Genomic DNA, 19076 nt, shown 5'->3' on the forward strand with positions numbered 1-19076 from the left:
TACTCGGCCTGCTCTGGGACTCTGGAAATAAGGAAGAAAAAAAAAAATCTCTCTCCAGGGTTACTATAGCAACCGCTCACCCCACCAGTCACTTCATTGTGCACAGCCTATCACCGGTCCTGCCGTCTGGTTGTCATTGGTACAGTATTTCTATTCACACGCTGCTCTTGTAATGCACCTTGGGAAAAATGAGATCAGATGGCTTTTATAGAAAAAAAAAAAAAAGTTGACTCCTGCCAACGCACTGCAATCGTTTAGTGCTGACAAGGTTTTTTTTTTTTTTCCTGCCTAACATTGAGACAGATCTGTGATGTTCTTAGATTCCTCGATAGCGTTTCCTTCTATGTCTGTTCTTTAGGCTGTAATTGCTTTCTTCAGAAGACGAGTGTGTACGGAGAGGCTACATCTGTCTCTATTATTGGGATATTTTCTGCACAAGATCTTTTCTGATTCCTAAAGTAAAGCAATAAAAGCCTCCTGTATACTGCTACTAACTGAACATAAATTACCACCGTATTCCGTGTCTGTCATAAAATGAGGGTTTAGAGTGAGTAAATTGGAAGTTTTGGGGGATTTTCTGAAGTTACTTAGAGAGTACCTGTCATAAAATATAACTTAGTCGGGGAACGGCAGCCATGCCATACACTACCTGGCCGCTCTCTAATTCTGACAGTGTAGCCTTATAGACTTACACAGTTGAAATTAGCCAATCAGGAGATACATCTAGGGAGTGGATGGCACACCTGCTGTGATCTCTCCCCGGCTATATCTCCTCATCACAGCTGGTCTCAGCATTTTTGAGATGCCTGATGAAATGTCAAAAGCTATTTTTAATCACAGTGACTCTTTAATATATACTGCAGGACCTGACCTCTATTTTTATTTTTTTTCTCATTGTGACGTACAGTAATGGCTAAAATTAGCAAATAATCCACGAAGGGTGAAAATCTGATGCAAATCCCCAATGTAATAAGCAGTAAGATACTACCAGATTTTTCTCCAGCATAATGCATAGCCAGTTTGTCAGAAATCCATAAGGAGAAATTACAGTTTGATCACCTTCTTTAGGGTATGTTCACACTGAGTAAAACAGGTGGAATTACCGCCTGTCTCAGTGTGTCATTGCCCATCTATGGGAGAGTGCACGCTCCTCCACTGCCGCGGCTCTACGCTCAAAGGAGTGATATGTCACTTGATGAGTTTCTGATGACACATTCCCTTTATTTTAAACATATGTTTAAATAATTTAAGGTGTTTTTTTTTTCTAATTTTCCATTTTACTATCTATAATTTTTGTCCTAAAGTCTTGTAGTTTACTTTCTCACCACTAGGCCTAAAGCTAAGCTGAGCCTTCCTGTTCTGTCTGTGATGTGAGGAGGCTGCTGTAAAGTTATCTTGACAGTGACACTAGTAGATAGTAAATTTAATAGATGATGCAGTCTCCCCCCTCACTGTGGAATGGTGTGCTTGGTGCTCCCCACCACCCAGCTATGCAGAGTGCTGCAGCAGGCCCCATTCACTAAAATAGAGCTTAGCTTCACTTTCTTGCGCAGACAAGTTCTTGGGGGCTGATATACAGGGGTAAACCAGTGAAATGGATGGATCACAATATTAGAGCTACATCTCTTGCATTCCCAGACAGTAATAACCCTTTAAAAGAGTTGTCTAATAAAATTTTTATTTTGCCATTTGGCTCAAGCTGTGGCAAAAGCATTAAAAAAACCTGTACTCGCCTGTCCTGATCCCGCCCCATTGATGTTCTGATGGAGCGCAGTCTTGCTGCATGCTACTTCCTGTCTCAGTCTTGTGATGAAGAAGTGCACGCTCAGCCAATCAGTGCTGAATGTGGAGTGTGTAAATGTGTGGGTTTTTCCCCCATTCTTTACATGTCATGGGGAATGGTCCTGGAAAAAAGTGGGACTCTGAAAATCTACTATGACAAAGAGTTTAAAGGGTTAATTTAAGTATTGCTGGGTTCTTAAAGTACCACAAGAATCTTCATTGTTTGATATCTGTTGTGGGGATGTCACTTTTAGTTGGATGATTTCAGCTGGATATGTGATGTTATAGAATTGAATTCTTTATTGTATAATTTTTCTATATGAACCCTGTGTTTAGTGGCCCCTAGTGTGTTGTTACTGATGTGAAGAGCACTTCATGGAAAGCGGCAGAGGGCTCGATTGTTAGATGCTAGCCTGTGATTACGACAGAAGAATGGCGGCTCTTGGATTGTGTTTGCATAACCCTTAGCTTGCACCTGTTACATGTCAGTGAAATGAGGGTATTTAGATGCATTCATGCATGCGATGGCTCCCTATGGATTGGGGAGTAATCTTTTTACTGATTCTGGTCATAGAGGTTGGGCATCAGTTTTGAGATTAACAATAGACAAGGAGGAAAGTGACAAATTAATGTTTGTTCACTTGAGAAAAACGATTATAAAGCCTTTATAGATGGAGCCCTAAATGCCATATCCCAAGTGTAGGATTCAGTGCACGGGGCTGGATCGTATGTTAATGCTTGCACTGGAATGACTGTAATAAGGATGGAGAAGCTTTACAATGGTTGGCGTTAGAACAATAAGGTCAAGTTCCTGCTATAAACTATTGTACTAAGGCTGGAATCGCATAAGTCTTTTTTGTAGTCCGACACAGGAAGGAGTGGATACTAAAGAGAGATGTATCATCAGTCTTTCTTTTATTCTTTTCCCTCTTTTTGGATTACGCCTGTCCTTGGGTGAAAAAACATAAGACAAAACTGCATGTGTGATTCCAGCTTCCTTTCTACAAAACAGAAGAGGGGGCCTAAAGAAGGATCGCTGCAAAAGATTCCCTCTTATCGTTGTCACAAACTGATGTGACAGTGGCTCACATAGTTTTGGAGAAGCTTCTGGTTTGGTGGATTATCCCTAGGGCTTTCAAGAAGCTACCTCCTATAGGTGGCTTTATAGAGCCAACTTCCTTCTGGAGCAGAGATACTTTACTTTTTTTTTTTTCACAGGGACCAATGTGTAGCCCATAAGACTCTACTGTAGCTTGATAAGGACAGCTTACCCCTTCTGACCGAAGACATGCACATATACACAGGCTAATAACATCAATATCAGAGTGCTGCAAGGAATCGGCACTAACTTACGGTTTTGTTTTTCCTCCTATTTATTATTTTAGATTACCAAGCAGACAGCTGTTTAGAGACTGTACTCTGCTCAGTTAAAAAAATAAATATATATATATATATAATTTTTTTTTTTTTTTTTTTTTTTTTTTTTCTTCATTAGTGGTACATATAAAAGAATCTCTACAAAATACATATTACTGCATCTATGACATAACCTAGTAATTATAGTAGCTACAGCAGCTCTGTTACTTTACACCTTGTTTAATTTAAAGAAGCTCCCTTTTTTTGCCTGTCTGTTCAGATAAGGCTATTATATCTGAATACTGTGCAGGCTTTTGTGCATGCCTTGTGCGTATGTTTTTTTTAGTTGATGTGCCATTTATGGGCCACCTGCTGTGTCTCTCCTAATACAGTCTACATTTTACATGTTGCATCTGACTTTGCAGGAGAAGCAGAGTATTATTACTGCACTAAGTTCAGTGAGCCCCTTACTCACAATGTAAAGTGTCAGTGTAATCCTATGAGATGCAGCTTCAGACAGTCTTCTTATGTCTCCCTTTCAACCCTTACCAGCAGAAGAGAGGAAGCTATGGAGAGTGAAGCTTAGTGGGGAATGGAGGGGTCTGAGGCTTACCATAACCAATTTGATAGGTGGCGATGTAATCCTGTAGATCCTGTAGAGCAGAGCATGTTATGTGTACTTGAATACAGTAGAGCATGTTATGTACTGGTGGTCAGACTGGGTATCCCATGACCAGCTATGATTATAAAGGGTTTAATGTAGCAATGCAACAGAGCTGGGATGAAACAAATTACACTGCAGGAATATTACTCTTTAAAGGCTTGTAGCAATCCTGTAACTGTGTACCTGGGCAGCCTTGTTTCTTTAGATTCATTGTGGGTTTAATAAATAATGTGTTTTATAGTTGTAGAGGCAGTATATTTCTCCAGAGAATTGCACTGAGATTCATTATAGTTTACCCAGTCCAAACCTATGATATTATGAACACTAAGCAGGGTTTAGTGGCCCTCTTTCTTATTGCTCTCTCCAATTGCCTCAAGCTGTGTTTTCCAGCAGACAGGAGATGGGGGTAAATAGGAGGAGAACGGGTTGCTGTAATAATATGGTAAATGTTCTGGAAAGCGAGTTCAATCAGATGGAAGACATATTCCTGACAAGGAGTGCTGGGAGGATACTGCTCGAGGCTGCCAGCATCTGGATGTCTCTATTGCAGCCTTATCTTTTCCTTGCTCAGCTAAGGAAACAGAGCAATTCACTCTTTCATTTTGAATATCTATTACTGTAACACCTCCAGTTTGGCGTAGACGTTTCAGTGACTTGGCTTGAGAACAGACCAGCGGCGGTAACACACTGATAAGGAAGGAATAGTGTAGTTCTGCATCATGAGGCAAGCGCTAGGTAAAATAGGTACAAAAATATGCTGCTTTTTGCAAAATTGGCTTCTGCTCCTCTTTGTATGCAGAGGAGAGCCAAGTGCTACAGCGACAAATAATGAGAAGCTAATTTGGGACTCCCTGAACATTCATGCTTACAATACAGAGTGAAGAGCAATGATTTCCCTAATAACCCGACAGCAGCAAAAGCAACACTTTTATGTGAAACTCCAGAGGTGCCTGTGGGCAACAGTATGTGATTCCCTCTAATGTGCTCCCCAGCCTTGGCTCAGAGTAGTATGACATCAAGCTGATGAGTAAAGAAATAAAAAACAATTATGAATGCTGGGTGTTGTAGTAGTTCCAGTTCAGCTTGAATTTTATAAAAGTCTATCCAGGCATAACAAATCCTATGAGAATATGCATGTAATTGCCGTATGAAGAAGACTGATGTGTTTTTGATAAAGGGATCAAAAGTAATATTTCTATTAGCATTTCCTTTAATGTTGATAGTTTTATCATTATCATTGTTCAGTCACCCTTTAAGTGGTTGTACAGGTATTACAATATCTTGGCCTTTTTTAAAGGTTTCGTCACAGTCCAAACTGTTGGTATTTGAGGAACTGGACAGTACACCAGTGGATTCGGAAATGTCTCCAGTATGAAGCATCAGATAAGGCCTTATACACTTTGAAGAATAAGGTAAGATTCCCTACGCGCCTGAAGACGCCCCATCTTCTCTCACCAATTAGCATCATGATTTTCTAGTTTCTGAACATAATATTGATATTTGAACGGTCTTAGGCCGCGTTCCCATATTTACTGTATGTCAGCACTGGACCACGGGTGCCTAGTGGTAAATATGCCCTGCAGGCAGTGTGTGGTGGGTGGGTTTGTGGGGGGGGGGGGGGACTGGGGGAGAGTGAGGGGTTATTGGCCATGATGTGTCAGGAGTGCAATATCTTCAAGCGCATCAGTATAAGAAAGCATAGAAGAACATACTTGCTTCACGACAATACAAATTAAGCACATGCATGGGAAATAAAGTTAATGCAAATCATGTAGAGACCACCAAGGAATTACAAAAAAACAGCATAAAGAGATACCAGACATACCAAAATCAGAGGGGGTAGAGATATTATATGAGACCCAAACTATATCTGTTCAATTCTTATGGGGACAGATCTGGGGATTTCAATTATGGAACTTTATGGATGGCCATAAATAGCAGGGAAACCTTAATTTACCTTTCAGGCTCAGTATGGACCCTTTGGAAGGGGCAGAAAGGTTCAGCTGGCATGCACAAAACCCATAAACAAAAGTGGTGCTGTTACTGGAAAACGGCACATACTTTTGCTAGTCCTAGACAACCCCTTTTTAGGTGATTTATATATATGTTAGGAATCATATAGGGTATCAAATGAAAGGTTTGAGATTAAAGTGTTTGCTTATATGTAGTGATTTCTGAAAGTGCAAAAACTTTGTCCCTTTCAAAGGTTCAGTATGGCATTTTCCCAGATGACTTCACCTTTAACTTATTACTTGATACGTTCATAAAAAAGGAAAATTTTGAAGGTACTGTATACATTTTTATTCACTGAATTTTAAACCTTTCTAAACGTCTGCAATTTTTGTCCACAATTACGGACAAACTGTGGAGCCGTTCATTTGGCCCCATTTACACATCCATTCTTGCTACGGGGCCTATTTTTCTATGAATAGGCATGTACATTGCAGACCCGTGCTGTCCATAGCTACGAGTCTGCAGCCACCGATAGCACTATGAAATGTGTGAATGTAGCCTTAGTTTCAGAAGAGTCTTAAGAATAAGTTTAATACACGTACTCAATTCTGTGGTTTTTCACTTTTATTTTCTAAATTTAGTTGACGTTAACCTTTATTTACAAAAGAAAATAGGCGCATACTATATACAGTACTGTACCAACACACATCTAACATAAAAGGCTTCAGCTAGTCGGGAGTACCAGTATAAAGTACTCTTCAGTGTGCCTCGTATTAACGTTACGTTAGAATTCACTTATTATTTACATAAGAGTTTGTGGTTTCTTCTATGAATATGAGAAGTTTCATGTCATTTTCCAGATGCTGTTTCTGTGGTGACTGAGATAATGCTACAAGAAAGTTTTGATGCCGTCTCCACGCAACTTCTCTCTCTCTATGCTTTGCACAAGCATCTGTCTGGAAATCCACAATTAACGGTAACATTATCTTTATTAAATTTGTATCTGAAGGCACTGTCTCCTACAGAGATCCAGAGTCTGCTTTACTCCAGTGAGTAATATAACCAGTACTAGAGAGGGTGCTAGATGTTAGGAGACCACCTCCTCAAATGTACTGCTTTAATTTCCGGAAAAAAAACAAAACCTTATGGTGTGCCCTTGATGGGTGGAGGCTAAGGGCCCTATTACATGGGACGATTATCGTGCAAAAAATTGTTATATCATTCGAATTTAAACGATAATTGTTCTGTGTAATTGCAGGCAACGATCGAAAAATCGTTCGTTATCGTTGATTTAGATCTGAACCTAAAATTATCGTTAATCGTTCGCTAATCGATCGCTGTAATTCCACATTCGTTCACTCATCTTCCTCATTTTTTTCATAAATCGTTCACTGTAATTGCACATTGTTCATTGTTTTGCTGGTTTCAGAAGGAATACACGATCATAGTAACGATCGTATCTACCGATTATCATTCTGTGTAATATGGTCAACGATTTCAGGTTAACGATAAACAATCTAGTTTGCGATCATTTATCGTTAATCGTTAAAAATCGCTCCATGTAATAGGACCCTAAGGATGAGGGAATTTTGAGCACGCTAGGGTTCATCCAAACTCTGACCCTCAGCATTTGATTACCGGTGGCTGCAGAAGTCCTAGGCTGTATCAATGTTTTCCAGGCATCCTTAGGGCTGCATCCAACCTCTTTAGGAATCAATAATCAAATGGCGAGTGTTCGGGTTCAGAATGTGCTCAAGATTTACTCATTTCTAGTATCTACAAAGGACAACCCTTACCTGTATGCTCTATAAGGACATATGAATGTCATAGAGTGGGGTCACCCCTCAGGACTCTCTGAGCCAGATGGATAGCCATTCTGACAGTCCTTGCATTGCAGGGTCAGCTGTTTATTTGAATGGCTGGTAGTTACACTTTCCATACACAAGTGAAAACCACTTTTAACTGCATGAAAAAAGTATCCCAATATGGCAGTAAGGCACCGCCCGTAGCCACAGTGCAATCAGTTTTGCCAAGAATTTTTCAAAGAGCAAATAGAAATATTTATTGTGAAGGCATCTACACTGTGGTGGCCACATGCACTTGTCTGGTGGTGATAGTTTTTTAGCCTTTCAGATTCATTTCAGCTGCCGTGTCATCTACTACCAGTATCAGTTGACATTCCCATGAAGTCTTTGTTAAGTGCAGTCAGAATTTATTGGATTGCATGCAAGCTCAGTCTGTAAGCCAAATGACCAACGCCTTGATGCCAGAATAAAACTAATCATTTGTTTAAAAAAAAAGGAAATTATTTTAACCTAGAATAATCTGCCAAGTGAGCAGCTCTTTGTTTATGCTGGCTCAGGCTGGACGGTGAGAGGGCTGCCTGACCTCAACTCCCTTTTTTTTTTTACTAAATAAAGTTGTCTTTTCAATATAGGGAATTGAAGTTTGTGCCAGCAGCCAGGGAAGAATAACATATAGTTTGAGGCTTGTTTCATATCAACATTTGTTTTTGTCAATTTAGTGGGAACAAGAAAGGAATCTTGGTGCTTCACTCCTACTGGCAGGATTGCATCAGGAGAATACAGTTGGGCTCAGTTCCCAGCTGTATGGATATACACTGCTTGGTAAGGATCACCTTCCTTAACTCATACCTATGTACAATGCTTAATTCTTTGTTACTAGTGTTAATAATGAAAGGAGTTTTCTGGTTTAGAACCCCTGATGGGAAGTTTGTAGTCCTTTCATTTTAAGTGTGGTGCTCCTTCTGCTTTCCCAAGGTGATGTATCATAGAAACATAGAAGATTGTCGGCAGAAAAAGACCACTGGGTCCATCATCCTCTGCCGTCTCAGAGACTTGGCTGAAGCTCTGAGCTCAAGCCCTGCCCCCTGTGTGATGTCATCACCTTTGACCAGTCTCTACAGCCTACATCACCATCTCTCTATCATATACATATATTTTTCCTAGGATATTTAGGGATAAATGAGATGTGTTTATATCATGCTGCGTTCTGCTGAACAGTGGCACAGGCGAAGAGCAGAGAGGGAATGAATATAGCAGCTGTGTGCAGGAAACTGGCAGGAGGCCTGTGGGTGGAATGTAAGAGCTGAGGGTAGGCAGTGCATTCTGGGAACTGCAGTTCTAAGCAATTACTTAAACAGAAACTACGCTGACTATCTGAACTGGGAAGAGAAGGTACAGATCTACAAAACAAATAGATTTTTGTTGGCTTCAGAACTTGGACAGACCGATAAACACTATGGGGGGGATTTATGAAAACCGGTGTACAAGTACACCAGTCTTATATTAGGCTCCGCCCCCTTTTCCCCAGCAGGATTCACTAAGAGGCCCACACCTATTAGTGAATCCGGCCAGTCGGGTGCCCAAACCTGCGCCCGATGTACTAAATCTACACCTGTTTCCAGCAGGTGTAGTTTTGGGTCATGAATTACCCCTGCTTGCAGGCGTAAATCATGATAAATGAGGCGCGGGAGGAGGCCACGCCCCGCCAAGCTCCCCCAGCCCGCCCATCGGGCAAGCGGGTCATACGATAGGCGTACGCCACGGAGAAGGGGCAAATCTGCGCCTTCTCCCTGGCGTACGCCTCGGGCGGATGTTTTATAAATGTCCCCCATTATGTTTCTGCAGAATTTTAGTTTTTCTTAACTGCTGGAATAACCCATTTTAATAGGGTATCTTGTTTTTGTTTGTTTTTTATTTGCGTATATTTATTTTCAATGCTGCCGAGCCGAATGATCTTTGCTGAAACTAGAATAGGATAGGCTAGCTGATATCCTTAGAGGATTACATTTCCTAGCATGATCTGGTTTTCAGCATCCCTGCTTTCATTGTGAAATCCAGTCGGACCCTTTTGTAATATACACTCACCGGCCACTTTATTAGGTACACCTGTCCAACTGCACGTTACCACTTAATTTCTAATCAGCCAATCACATAGCGGCAACTCAGTGCATTTAGGCATGTAGACATGGTCAAGACAATCTCCTGCAGTTCAAACCGAGCATCAGTATGGGGAAGAAAGGTGATTTGAGTGCCTTTGAACGTGGCATGGTTGTTGGTGCCAGAAGGGCTGGTCTGAGTATTTCAGAAACTGCTGATCTACTGGGATTTTCACGCACAACCATCTCTAGGGTTTACAGAGAATGGTCCGAAAAAGAAAAAACATGCAGTGAGCGGCAGTTCTGTGGGCGGAAATGCCTTGTTGATGCCAGAGGTCAGAGGAGAATGGGCAGACTGGTTCGAGCTGATAGAAAGGCAACAGTGACTCAAATAGCCAACCGTTACAACCAAGGTAGGCAGAAGAGCATCTCTGAACGCACAGTACGTCGAACTTTGAGGCAGATGGGCTACAGCAGCAGAAGACCACACCGGGTGCCACTCCTTTCAGCTAAGAACAGGAAACTGAGGCTACAATTTGCACAAGCTCATCGAAATTGGACAGTAGAAGATTGGAAAAACGTTGCCTGGTCTGATGAGTCTCGATTTCTGCTGCGACATTCGGATGGTAGGGTCAGAATTTGGCGTCAACAACATGAAAGCATGGATCCATCCTGCCTTGTATCAACGGTTCAGGCTGGTGGTGGTGGTGTCATGGTGTGGGGAATATTTTCTTGGCACTCTTTGGGCCCCTTGGTACCAATTGAGCATCGTTGCAACGCCACAGCCTACCTGAGTATTGTTGCTGACCATGTCTATCCCTTTATGACCACAATGTACCCAACATCTGATGGCTACTTTCAGCAGGATAATGCGCCATGTCATAAAGCTAGAATCATCTCAGACTGGTTTCTTAAACATGACAATGAGTTCACTGTACTCAAATGGCCTCCACAGTCACCAGATCTCAATCCAATAGAGCATCTTTGGGATGTGGTGGAACGGGAGATTGGCATCATGGATGTGCAGCCGACAAATCTGCGGCAACTGTGTGATGCCATCATGTCAATATGGACCAAAATCTCTGAGGAAGCTTCCAGCACCTTGTTGAATCTATGCCACGAAGAATTGAGGCAGTTCTGAAGGCAAAAGGGGGTCCAACCCGTTACTAGCATGGTGTACCTAATAAAGTGGCCGGTGAGTGTATATGTTCTCATTGCTGACTTCAGGATTTTAAGCCAAGGGGGACTGGCAGCTTTTACTTAGTTTTTAGTTGCTTCTCTGACAACTTTGTCCATAAATCTCCTGCATCATTTTATAGAGCATTATGACCTCTCTCCCTCTATCCTATGCTTTCCTTATGGACTTCATTGACAGTAAAGCCGTATGTAATAAATGCAACAGCAGAAAAAAAATTCTCTAATATGACGTCTGCTACCTGAGCGGTTGCCATGGGCGCCTGTGTCAGGTTTCATACAGTACAGGAATGTAATTAAGTGACCGCCGAAGGGTTTATAAATGTGAAGGACGTATATTTGTTATTGTGGGCAATGTATTATATGAATCGGACTTCTGCTGTGTCACATTCAGTCAGTACGGAGGGAGGGGAGCCTCCGCATCTGATGAGATCACATTATATTACATTGACAGCCCCTGCACTCTAAAGCCTATACTGTCATGTCATGCTTCCTGCCAGCTCACAAAATCTAATTGAGCAGACTTGTCCAATAAAAGCCCGCAGGCCCAGTCTGCCTTTAAAGGCTAAATATAGTCCCATGGACGGACAGTGTCTGCGAACTTTGTCACCAATCTTCAACCCTTCAAGCCACAGATGCAGTCATGGAATTGGAAAGATGCTGTTGGATCATCTCATTCTAGGAATACATGGATTTTATTGCACAGTCTGCTGCCTGCTCTCTAGACATGGGGGGATTGTGTCGCCCGAGGGGGAGAAATCTTATTTGTGAGAGGGACAAATGAAGGTGATAATTGCTCCAGAGACTTGTATCCAGGCAGTTCTAGAATGAATACCACAGCTGCTTCTTCTAAAGATAAAGATTATCCCCTTCAAGATGGCTGTTTATTTAGTATTAAAGCCAGCGCTAAAAGTTCAACGCGCCGTTCTTTCTCGGCGAAACGTAATTATACCGAATTTAGTTTGTTTGCAAAATTCTGAAAAGACTAAAAATATAACATTTTAATTAAAAGTAAGGGAAGAGATTTCAGCATGTTTTTATGGGGAGGAGGATTCCCAAAATATCTGGTGCACAGAGGTATTTTAAATACAGTATTGTCCTTAAACCACGAGAACCCCAGCTGCCTGGAAAGGTTTAGTGCTGATCCGCAGCCAAGTTATCAGATACCGCTCTCTGACTGAGAATCCCTGCCAAGATTAGGATGGAAAAATTCCATTTTAAATCATAAAAACCTTGCTCAAATGTACACTGATCCATTTATTTATATATTTTTTATTTCGTTCAGGAAAAGTAGAACTTTCCAAAGGTCTCAGAGCAGTCTACACCCAGATGCCTCTAATGTGGAAACCTGGTTATTTTCAAAGAGCCCTGGATGTTATGGAGAAGGTGTCTCAGCTGCCTGGAGAAAGCAAGATATGCAGAGATACTGTGAGTGTGCGCCATTGTTTTACAAAGTGTCATTGGGCCGATCAGCCTCTTACTATCGGCACAGCACATGAAAATTACTTTGTTTTAAAGGATGTATCAGTCTTTGCAACACTTTTTTTTTTTTCTTGTTCCATTGAAGTTAAAAATGAAGCCAATTTGCATATAGTCTTGGTTAAACTTTTTTTTTGGCTTCAGCTTAGATGCAAGTCCATAGTAACACAATACAAAGTGCTCTACGGTCATACTCCTTCAGATTTGTCCGGATACCAGAATTTGGATTTCGATACTGCTGCTCAGTGTAGCATCAAGATTGTCAATACCCAAACCATGCTATACCAAAAAGGGAGGAAAAAAAAGTCAAGCCACATTGCATGTCCTGACTGTTTTGCAAATGGAGGGCTTTATAGCACTCGTATACCACCCCATATGCATTGTTTGTCCCCAGACTACCCCTGTTTATACCCAATGTATCCTCTGTATATCTGTCAGACCCTCCATCCTAGTCATCTTCCCTGTGCAGTCCACACACTTCCTCTTCTGCCTCATGTTCTTTTTCGGTATCTTGCTGCTAGATCGGGCTCTGCTTTCTCCTCAAAGTCAGAGTTCAGATTGGACATGTCTGGAGCTGTTGTACTGGGCACACTTTGGCATAAGGTGCTAGCCCTGCCAGTGTGTGTGAACTCTGCTGGAGCCACACTCTTTTTATTATATAGCCATGAGTATTTAAAGCTGGAGGCAGAAAACAGGGCAAGTGCCATGCCTTTACTATTTAGTGCCCTTGACTACAAGAGGGCAACTTAGTATTGAACCATAAAGAAATTCTGGTATTGAACAATTTGCCCCCAATACAGTCTTGAAATCGAAAAAAGAGAAAAACAAAATAAGCGCTTCAGGCAACCCTACTGTATGTCTGTCTATTCTCTTCGTCTTGGGATCATATTTGGTAGGTTAGAATGCTTTAGATCAGACTACACAAGCTTTGTTTGTAGTCTGTTACTATGGAGATAAACAGATCTGCTGAAAGAAAAGTAAGACTATTTGAAAATAATTTTAAATCCTTTTTAGATGCTTTGATACAATAAAAGTTGGAAGAATGAATAGTCTTTATTAAAAATTTTAAGTTTTATTGGGTTTTTGACAATATCCACAGAAGGCAAAGGCATGTAGTTGTACAAATAACACGTTCATACATAGTTGAGGGACATGTATGTGGTGGGCGGAACATAGTTCGTATGTGACAGTTGTCATGACAAGTCCAACGTAGCAGTGCATACAGGTCCTCTATAATACAGAGCCGTGGGTATTGATTTTATTGGGGGAGGGAACAAGGGGGGGGGGAGGGTGGGAGAGGGGGGGGGAGGGGGAATGAATAGTCTTTAAATGGAGTATGTCTGCTAGTTAAATATGGAGGAGTGTGCCGAAAGCAGTATTAAAATATACAGTAAAGGGGTGAAGGGCCTAGGCCGGAAAAGAAAGCTTAGAAGTAAAATAAATTGATGTAATCTAAAATGTACTGAATTAATATCCAGATCAGCAGAGTTTTTATCAGCTAAGGTGGAAAGTAATGCACTGTATCCAGGATAAGCTATTACTTGACCTTGGCTAATAGACTTCTATGGGGCAGGAGGTCTTGTGTGCAGAGCATAGGAAGTACATTACTAGTGCCACTCATCACATCACTCAGAACAGTAAAATATGAATCCCTAGGGGTCAGGGATCTCCATACACATACGACCCCTTAGCCGTCAGCTGCTTTTAGTCGCCTTAAAGCCTCAGATCTGATTTCCGACTCTGCCTTTAATAAGTCCCTGTGGAAATTCAGGCAGACTCACACTGCAGTCAGATTTCAGGTTCTGAACCTATTAACTGTTTCAGTCAAGGAGGAATAGCTATGTAGACCAAATTCTGGTAAATATATTCAGTAACTATACAGGTAACTATACAGCTTGTATTATCTGCATCTCCAGTCTAGGCAATAGATACTTCTGCCTGTCAACAGGTTTTCCCATTTCAGTTATGAAGGGACCCTTACACTCTGTTCCTTTGGACAAAGTTATGTAGCCACAGCTTTATAGATTTATAGTTTTAAAAAGAAATAGGCCTTATTCACACGTCCCGTAATTTACAGATCTGTATTTCCGTATCCGTGTTAGTGCACATTGATGTCTATTGGGCTATTCACACTATCAGTAGATGAAACGGATGAAAATCAATGCCGAAAAAAAAGGACATGTCCTAGTGCGGACCCAGTGCGGACCCAGATTTTTTTACGGATCCTCTCATTGAAATCAATTGTTTACGGCTTTTTTACGGATTGCAACATGTTTGGCATCCGTATTTCCGTATTCCCGTATTCCCGTAAAACAAAATAAGTATGACTCATAGGTCACAAGGTTCTGTTTCTAAGCAAGAACAGGCTGACAAGCGATCATGTGACTTATTTTAGGGGTTGGGCAAACTGGTGCTATTTTTTTTTTTTTAACCTACTCAACTTTATTAACTTGTGTAAAGCAGTCAGTAGTAAAAACGGATTTACGGAAATACGGATGCAATACGGATGTAATGCGGATGTCCAATCCGTAATTTTTAGCGGGTTGTTTCAGGACTAGAAAATATTACTGAACTTGTGAATAAGGCCATAGAAGGCATAACATGATAATTGGTGAAGATTTCTAAAATCAATCACTCCATAGTTTACTACAGTTATCAAATACAGGTAGTAGCCATAACATTAAAACCACCGGTGCGTGAAGTAAATAACAGTGACTATCTTGTGATGATTGCACCAGTCAAAGGGGGAAATATATTAGGAGGCAAGTGAACAGTCAGTTCTCAAAGTGAATGTACCACTAGGTACATCGTTTTTTTTATATGAACAGACCGGTACAGGATGACGAAACCCCCTCCCCTCTGTGATGCGGCTTCATTGATTCTAATGGAGCTGTGTCACAGAGGGGAGGGGGTTTTGTCACAATAGGGTACGGTGGGTCAGCCTACAGTGCATCATGCCCGGCCGGTGTTGGGGAATAGACCGTCAAAAAAAGGGACTGTGTCACTGGCATTACCACACCAGAACTGGTCTATTCATGTAAAAAACACCAAGTGATGTACCAAATGGTACATTCGCTTTAAAGTTAAAGGAATTATCCAGTGAAAATCTTTTTCTTTTAGATCAACTGGTGTCAGAAAGCTGCTGTATGTCATGCAGGAAATGTTTTATTTTCAGTCTGAGACAGTGCTCTCTGCTGACATCTCTGGTCGGGACAGGAACTGTCCAAAGTAGTAGAGGTTTTCAATGGGGATTCACAGAAAACCGAGACAGAGTTCCTGTCTTGGCCAGAGATGTCAGCAGAGTGCAGTGTCGGACTGAAAATAAAACATTTCCTGCATAACATACAGCAGCTAATAAGTATGGGAAGACTTGAGGTTTTTTAATAGAAGTAAATTACAAAACTATATAACTTTCTGATACCAGTTGATCTGAAAGAAAAAGATTTTCACTGGACAACCCCTTCTCTTTGGAATCAGGAAAATTGGGCAAGCTTAAAGAGGTGCTGTCACAAAGCACAGAGGGTCAAATCAGATGAGTACCACAAACAGTAAAAGTTCCATTTTCATTCCCTCTTGATCTATTTACTTCCTGATTTCCTCTCTGGTCTGTGACCCTGCTGCTGCCATGCAAGAGTGCAGACTCTTTCCCACAATCCCCATTGCAGCATGTGAATTTACTGCCTGTACTAATGGTGACTGCGATTGAACTGAGCATAGTGGATCCCTGGCGGGCCTTAACCAAGGCCAACAGGCTATTGCAACAAAGCAGTCTCATGGGGGATTAGTCTATATCTCTGAAATGATACATTTTAAGAAGTACTTATACAGTTCAAGTACATACTCAAATTAACATAATGCATCAGTTTTTGCACAGTTTTCTTTGTGACATAACCACTCTAAGGAACTAAGTGACTTTCACAGGGGGAATATTTGCATATTGAATAAAGGGAAGGTTTACTGAAAACGGCACTGAGGATGAAGGTAAAAAAAATTGCCTTCATTCTCACCATCCTCTGCCCTTTGGGAACATAACAGCAGGATAGAGTCTTCAAACCTGCTTTTAGTTTCCCTTTAAAGTGTCCCTATCATTTGCAAAGCATTGAAATATCAGTTTTGAGCATTTGGATTCCATATGAGCAGAGGGGGAGTGTGGCTCTGAGTTTTACTTCCAACTCACTGCAATCTCCGTCTCACAGAAGCAGACAGACCCCACTCTAATTCTCTAGAGACAGTATCCTGTGTTTAGGTGGCATGAGGGGGGACCTACACATTGGTAGGGAGCTGGTTTTAGTCATTCTGGGGAGACAGCTTCAACTCAATTTTTTTGTAAATATTAAGATAGATATTTTATGCCTATTTCTTACCATTAGGCTTTGGTCTGTAATGGCCCTATTCCACGGGCTGTCTAGAGGAGCACTGCAATGATGTCAGCTGATCGTTGCACTCTATTCCACGGGACGATTATCGTCCGTAGCGGCCGATATCGGCCCAATACGGCCGATAATCGTTCCGTGGAATAGGTCCTTAAGGCTTCAGTGTTTTTTTTTTTCCCCAGAGTAAGCATAGAATGCATTAAGACATAACTATCATTGCCTTGGTAAAGAAACAGCAATGAGTAAGGCCTTAACGGGTTAACCAGTACGTCTGCATCCTCCATTGGTGATTATGCACTTTAAGGACTTTCCTCAATTGTGCAATTACTAATCATGTATAAAATATTTCACAGTAGCTATTCCCCCAGTTCTTGGTAAATGGCAATCATAACGCTGCAAAATGTACTTTACAAATCATTCTGTCACCCTCAAAGATAATGTCCTGAATTAATATTCTTATAGAGGCTTCTGAATGCACGGCCTATGCTGATCAGTATAGAACAGTCTGGAAATGTATGTATGTGAAGAGCAGCGAGACTCTCTTCTAATCCCCTGTGACATGATTCGGATGTGTCTCTTCACTCTTTAATCCAGCACTAGCACCAGTTTAACATGTGCATGGCAATTGGATTATACAGTCTTCACATAACATTTTAATTTTCAACTGTATATTTGCATTTTAGTCTTTGACATGGTTGTTGAAATATTTGCTATTTCACATGAATTCTTCCTGATTTTAATTTCTTTTCTTATACTTAAAAACTTTTTCCCGTTTATGAAAAGTTCCAGAAAAACGTGTCCTTTTTATGTAAGTCTCTGCCCATTCTGGGCCAACAAGTCTTGTGGGCGGTCCCTACTCTATGACTGACAGCCCACTTGACTACTTAGCCCAGAATGAACAGAGATTTCCATTAATAAACAACAAGGTATCCTTTTCTCATAAAACTGTCAGTCTGCTCATTTCCTCCTGCTCTAAAGCATGAGGGCTGCAGATTGGGCTGCATTTTCGATGTGACAGATTTCCTTTAAAATTACTGTTTTTCCATTGAGCCATAAAATACAATTTATGGTGCCTAGTCACTAGCATCTATGTGTGATGTGATGTATAGTCCATATGACTCCATCTACAATAAATGCTTTTGAGATTTGTTGGGTGATAGTTTAATAACTTAGATACAGTGGTACCTTGGTGTAAGAGTAACTTGGATTGAGAGCGTTTTGCAAGAAGAGCTCACAGTTTTTCAAAATTGTCACTTGGTTGTGACCCGGTTCGCTCATCTCTAGTCAGGAGCTTTCCCCAACAACAGATGCCATTAAATAATGTGAACAGGACCTTATTGTAAAGAGAGATCATCCTATGGAATAATTTCTTTAAGGATTTTCTCATGGATAGAAGTTAAAGGATATCTGTATAATACGACATTCCTAAGGGTGGTATTCCACGGGCCGACCAGGGCCCGATCAATGATGTAAGCGAGTGCCGATCTGCTAGATCGGCGCTCATTTGCTGGGCCTATTTCTCGGCCGACAATTGTTTAGCGAGGGCTGCAGGGACTTAGTTACCGATGTCCTTGCAGCCCTTGTTTCATACTTTACCTCACCATGCTGCGGCGGTCCTGGCCAGTGATTGGCTGAGCAGTCTGTCTGCTCAGACAGGCCGCTCCGAAGCTGATGCTGCCGCACGGGATCGGGAGAAGGAGAAGACCTGCAGCCTGGTGAGGTAAAGCATGAAATTTTTAAATCTTCAGTCGCCCGCCGCAGACCGCTATTCCATGTAGCGGTGCGCGGGTGGCGACCAATGATTTTAGGTTTGAACCTACGTGAACGATCATCCGATGACACGATATTCGTCTGATCGTTCTCTGTATTCCACGGAGCGATAATCGGCTGAATCGAGCTCAGTGGAATAGGCCCCTAAGTGGCTGTTCTACCAGAATGGCTCCAGCAAAGCACAGCAGCCTCTTCAGATTGTATCTGAATTGGGTTTTGGCATTTCTTGGTGGGTGGTCCAAACCTAAACCAATGCAAGAGTCATGGTATATCTTAGTGACTTTTGTGTATCTTCACATGGATTACAACCCCCAACATGCTGCAGTGAATCTGTCACTCACACAGGCAGATGCAGTGGGAAAGAACAGACTGGAATTTGGGTGTCCCAGCAGCATATGAATACTAAGAGCATGGAGTGTGGCATACCCCATGTACTGTGCGGGTCAGTAATCTGCTGCTCACTCAGTTGGTTGACAGGTCGGACAGTGTTATTTTTAATGGACCTTACATCGCTAGCAGACTTGAGGATGTAAATGATCTGCAGCACTCTGTGCTCCATTCTTAATAACTCTTACGCCCTTTATTATAATGAATGTACAAGTAA

The 19076-nt window shown here is 41.5% G+C and overlaps 1 protein-coding gene across 1 annotated transcript in view; it reads left to right on the forward strand.

Annotated features, from left to right (window-relative positions):
• Positions 1-19076, forward strand: part of MRPS27 (mitochondrial ribosomal protein S27) — a 50833-nt gene that overhangs the window by 21916 nt on the left and 9841 nt on the right. Inside the window, exons 5-9 of the mRNA XM_069962823.1 lie at positions 5100-5214; positions 6009-6087; positions 6616-6731; positions 8280-8382; positions 12136-12278. Of these exons, the coding sequence (XP_069818924.1) occupies positions 5100-5214; positions 6009-6087; positions 6616-6731; positions 8280-8382; positions 12136-12278 (556 nt within the window). The remainder of the gene's footprint in view (positions 1-5099; positions 5215-6008; positions 6088-6615; positions 6732-8279; positions 8383-12135; positions 12279-19076) is intronic.

The sequence above is a fragment of the Dendropsophus ebraccatus genome, chromosome 3, assembly GCF_027789765.1.
Source record: "Dendropsophus ebraccatus isolate aDenEbr1 chromosome 3, aDenEbr1.pat, whole genome shotgun sequence".
In the NCBI taxonomy this organism is placed as follows: domain Eukaryota; kingdom Metazoa; phylum Chordata; class Amphibia; order Anura; family Hylidae; genus Dendropsophus; species Dendropsophus ebraccatus.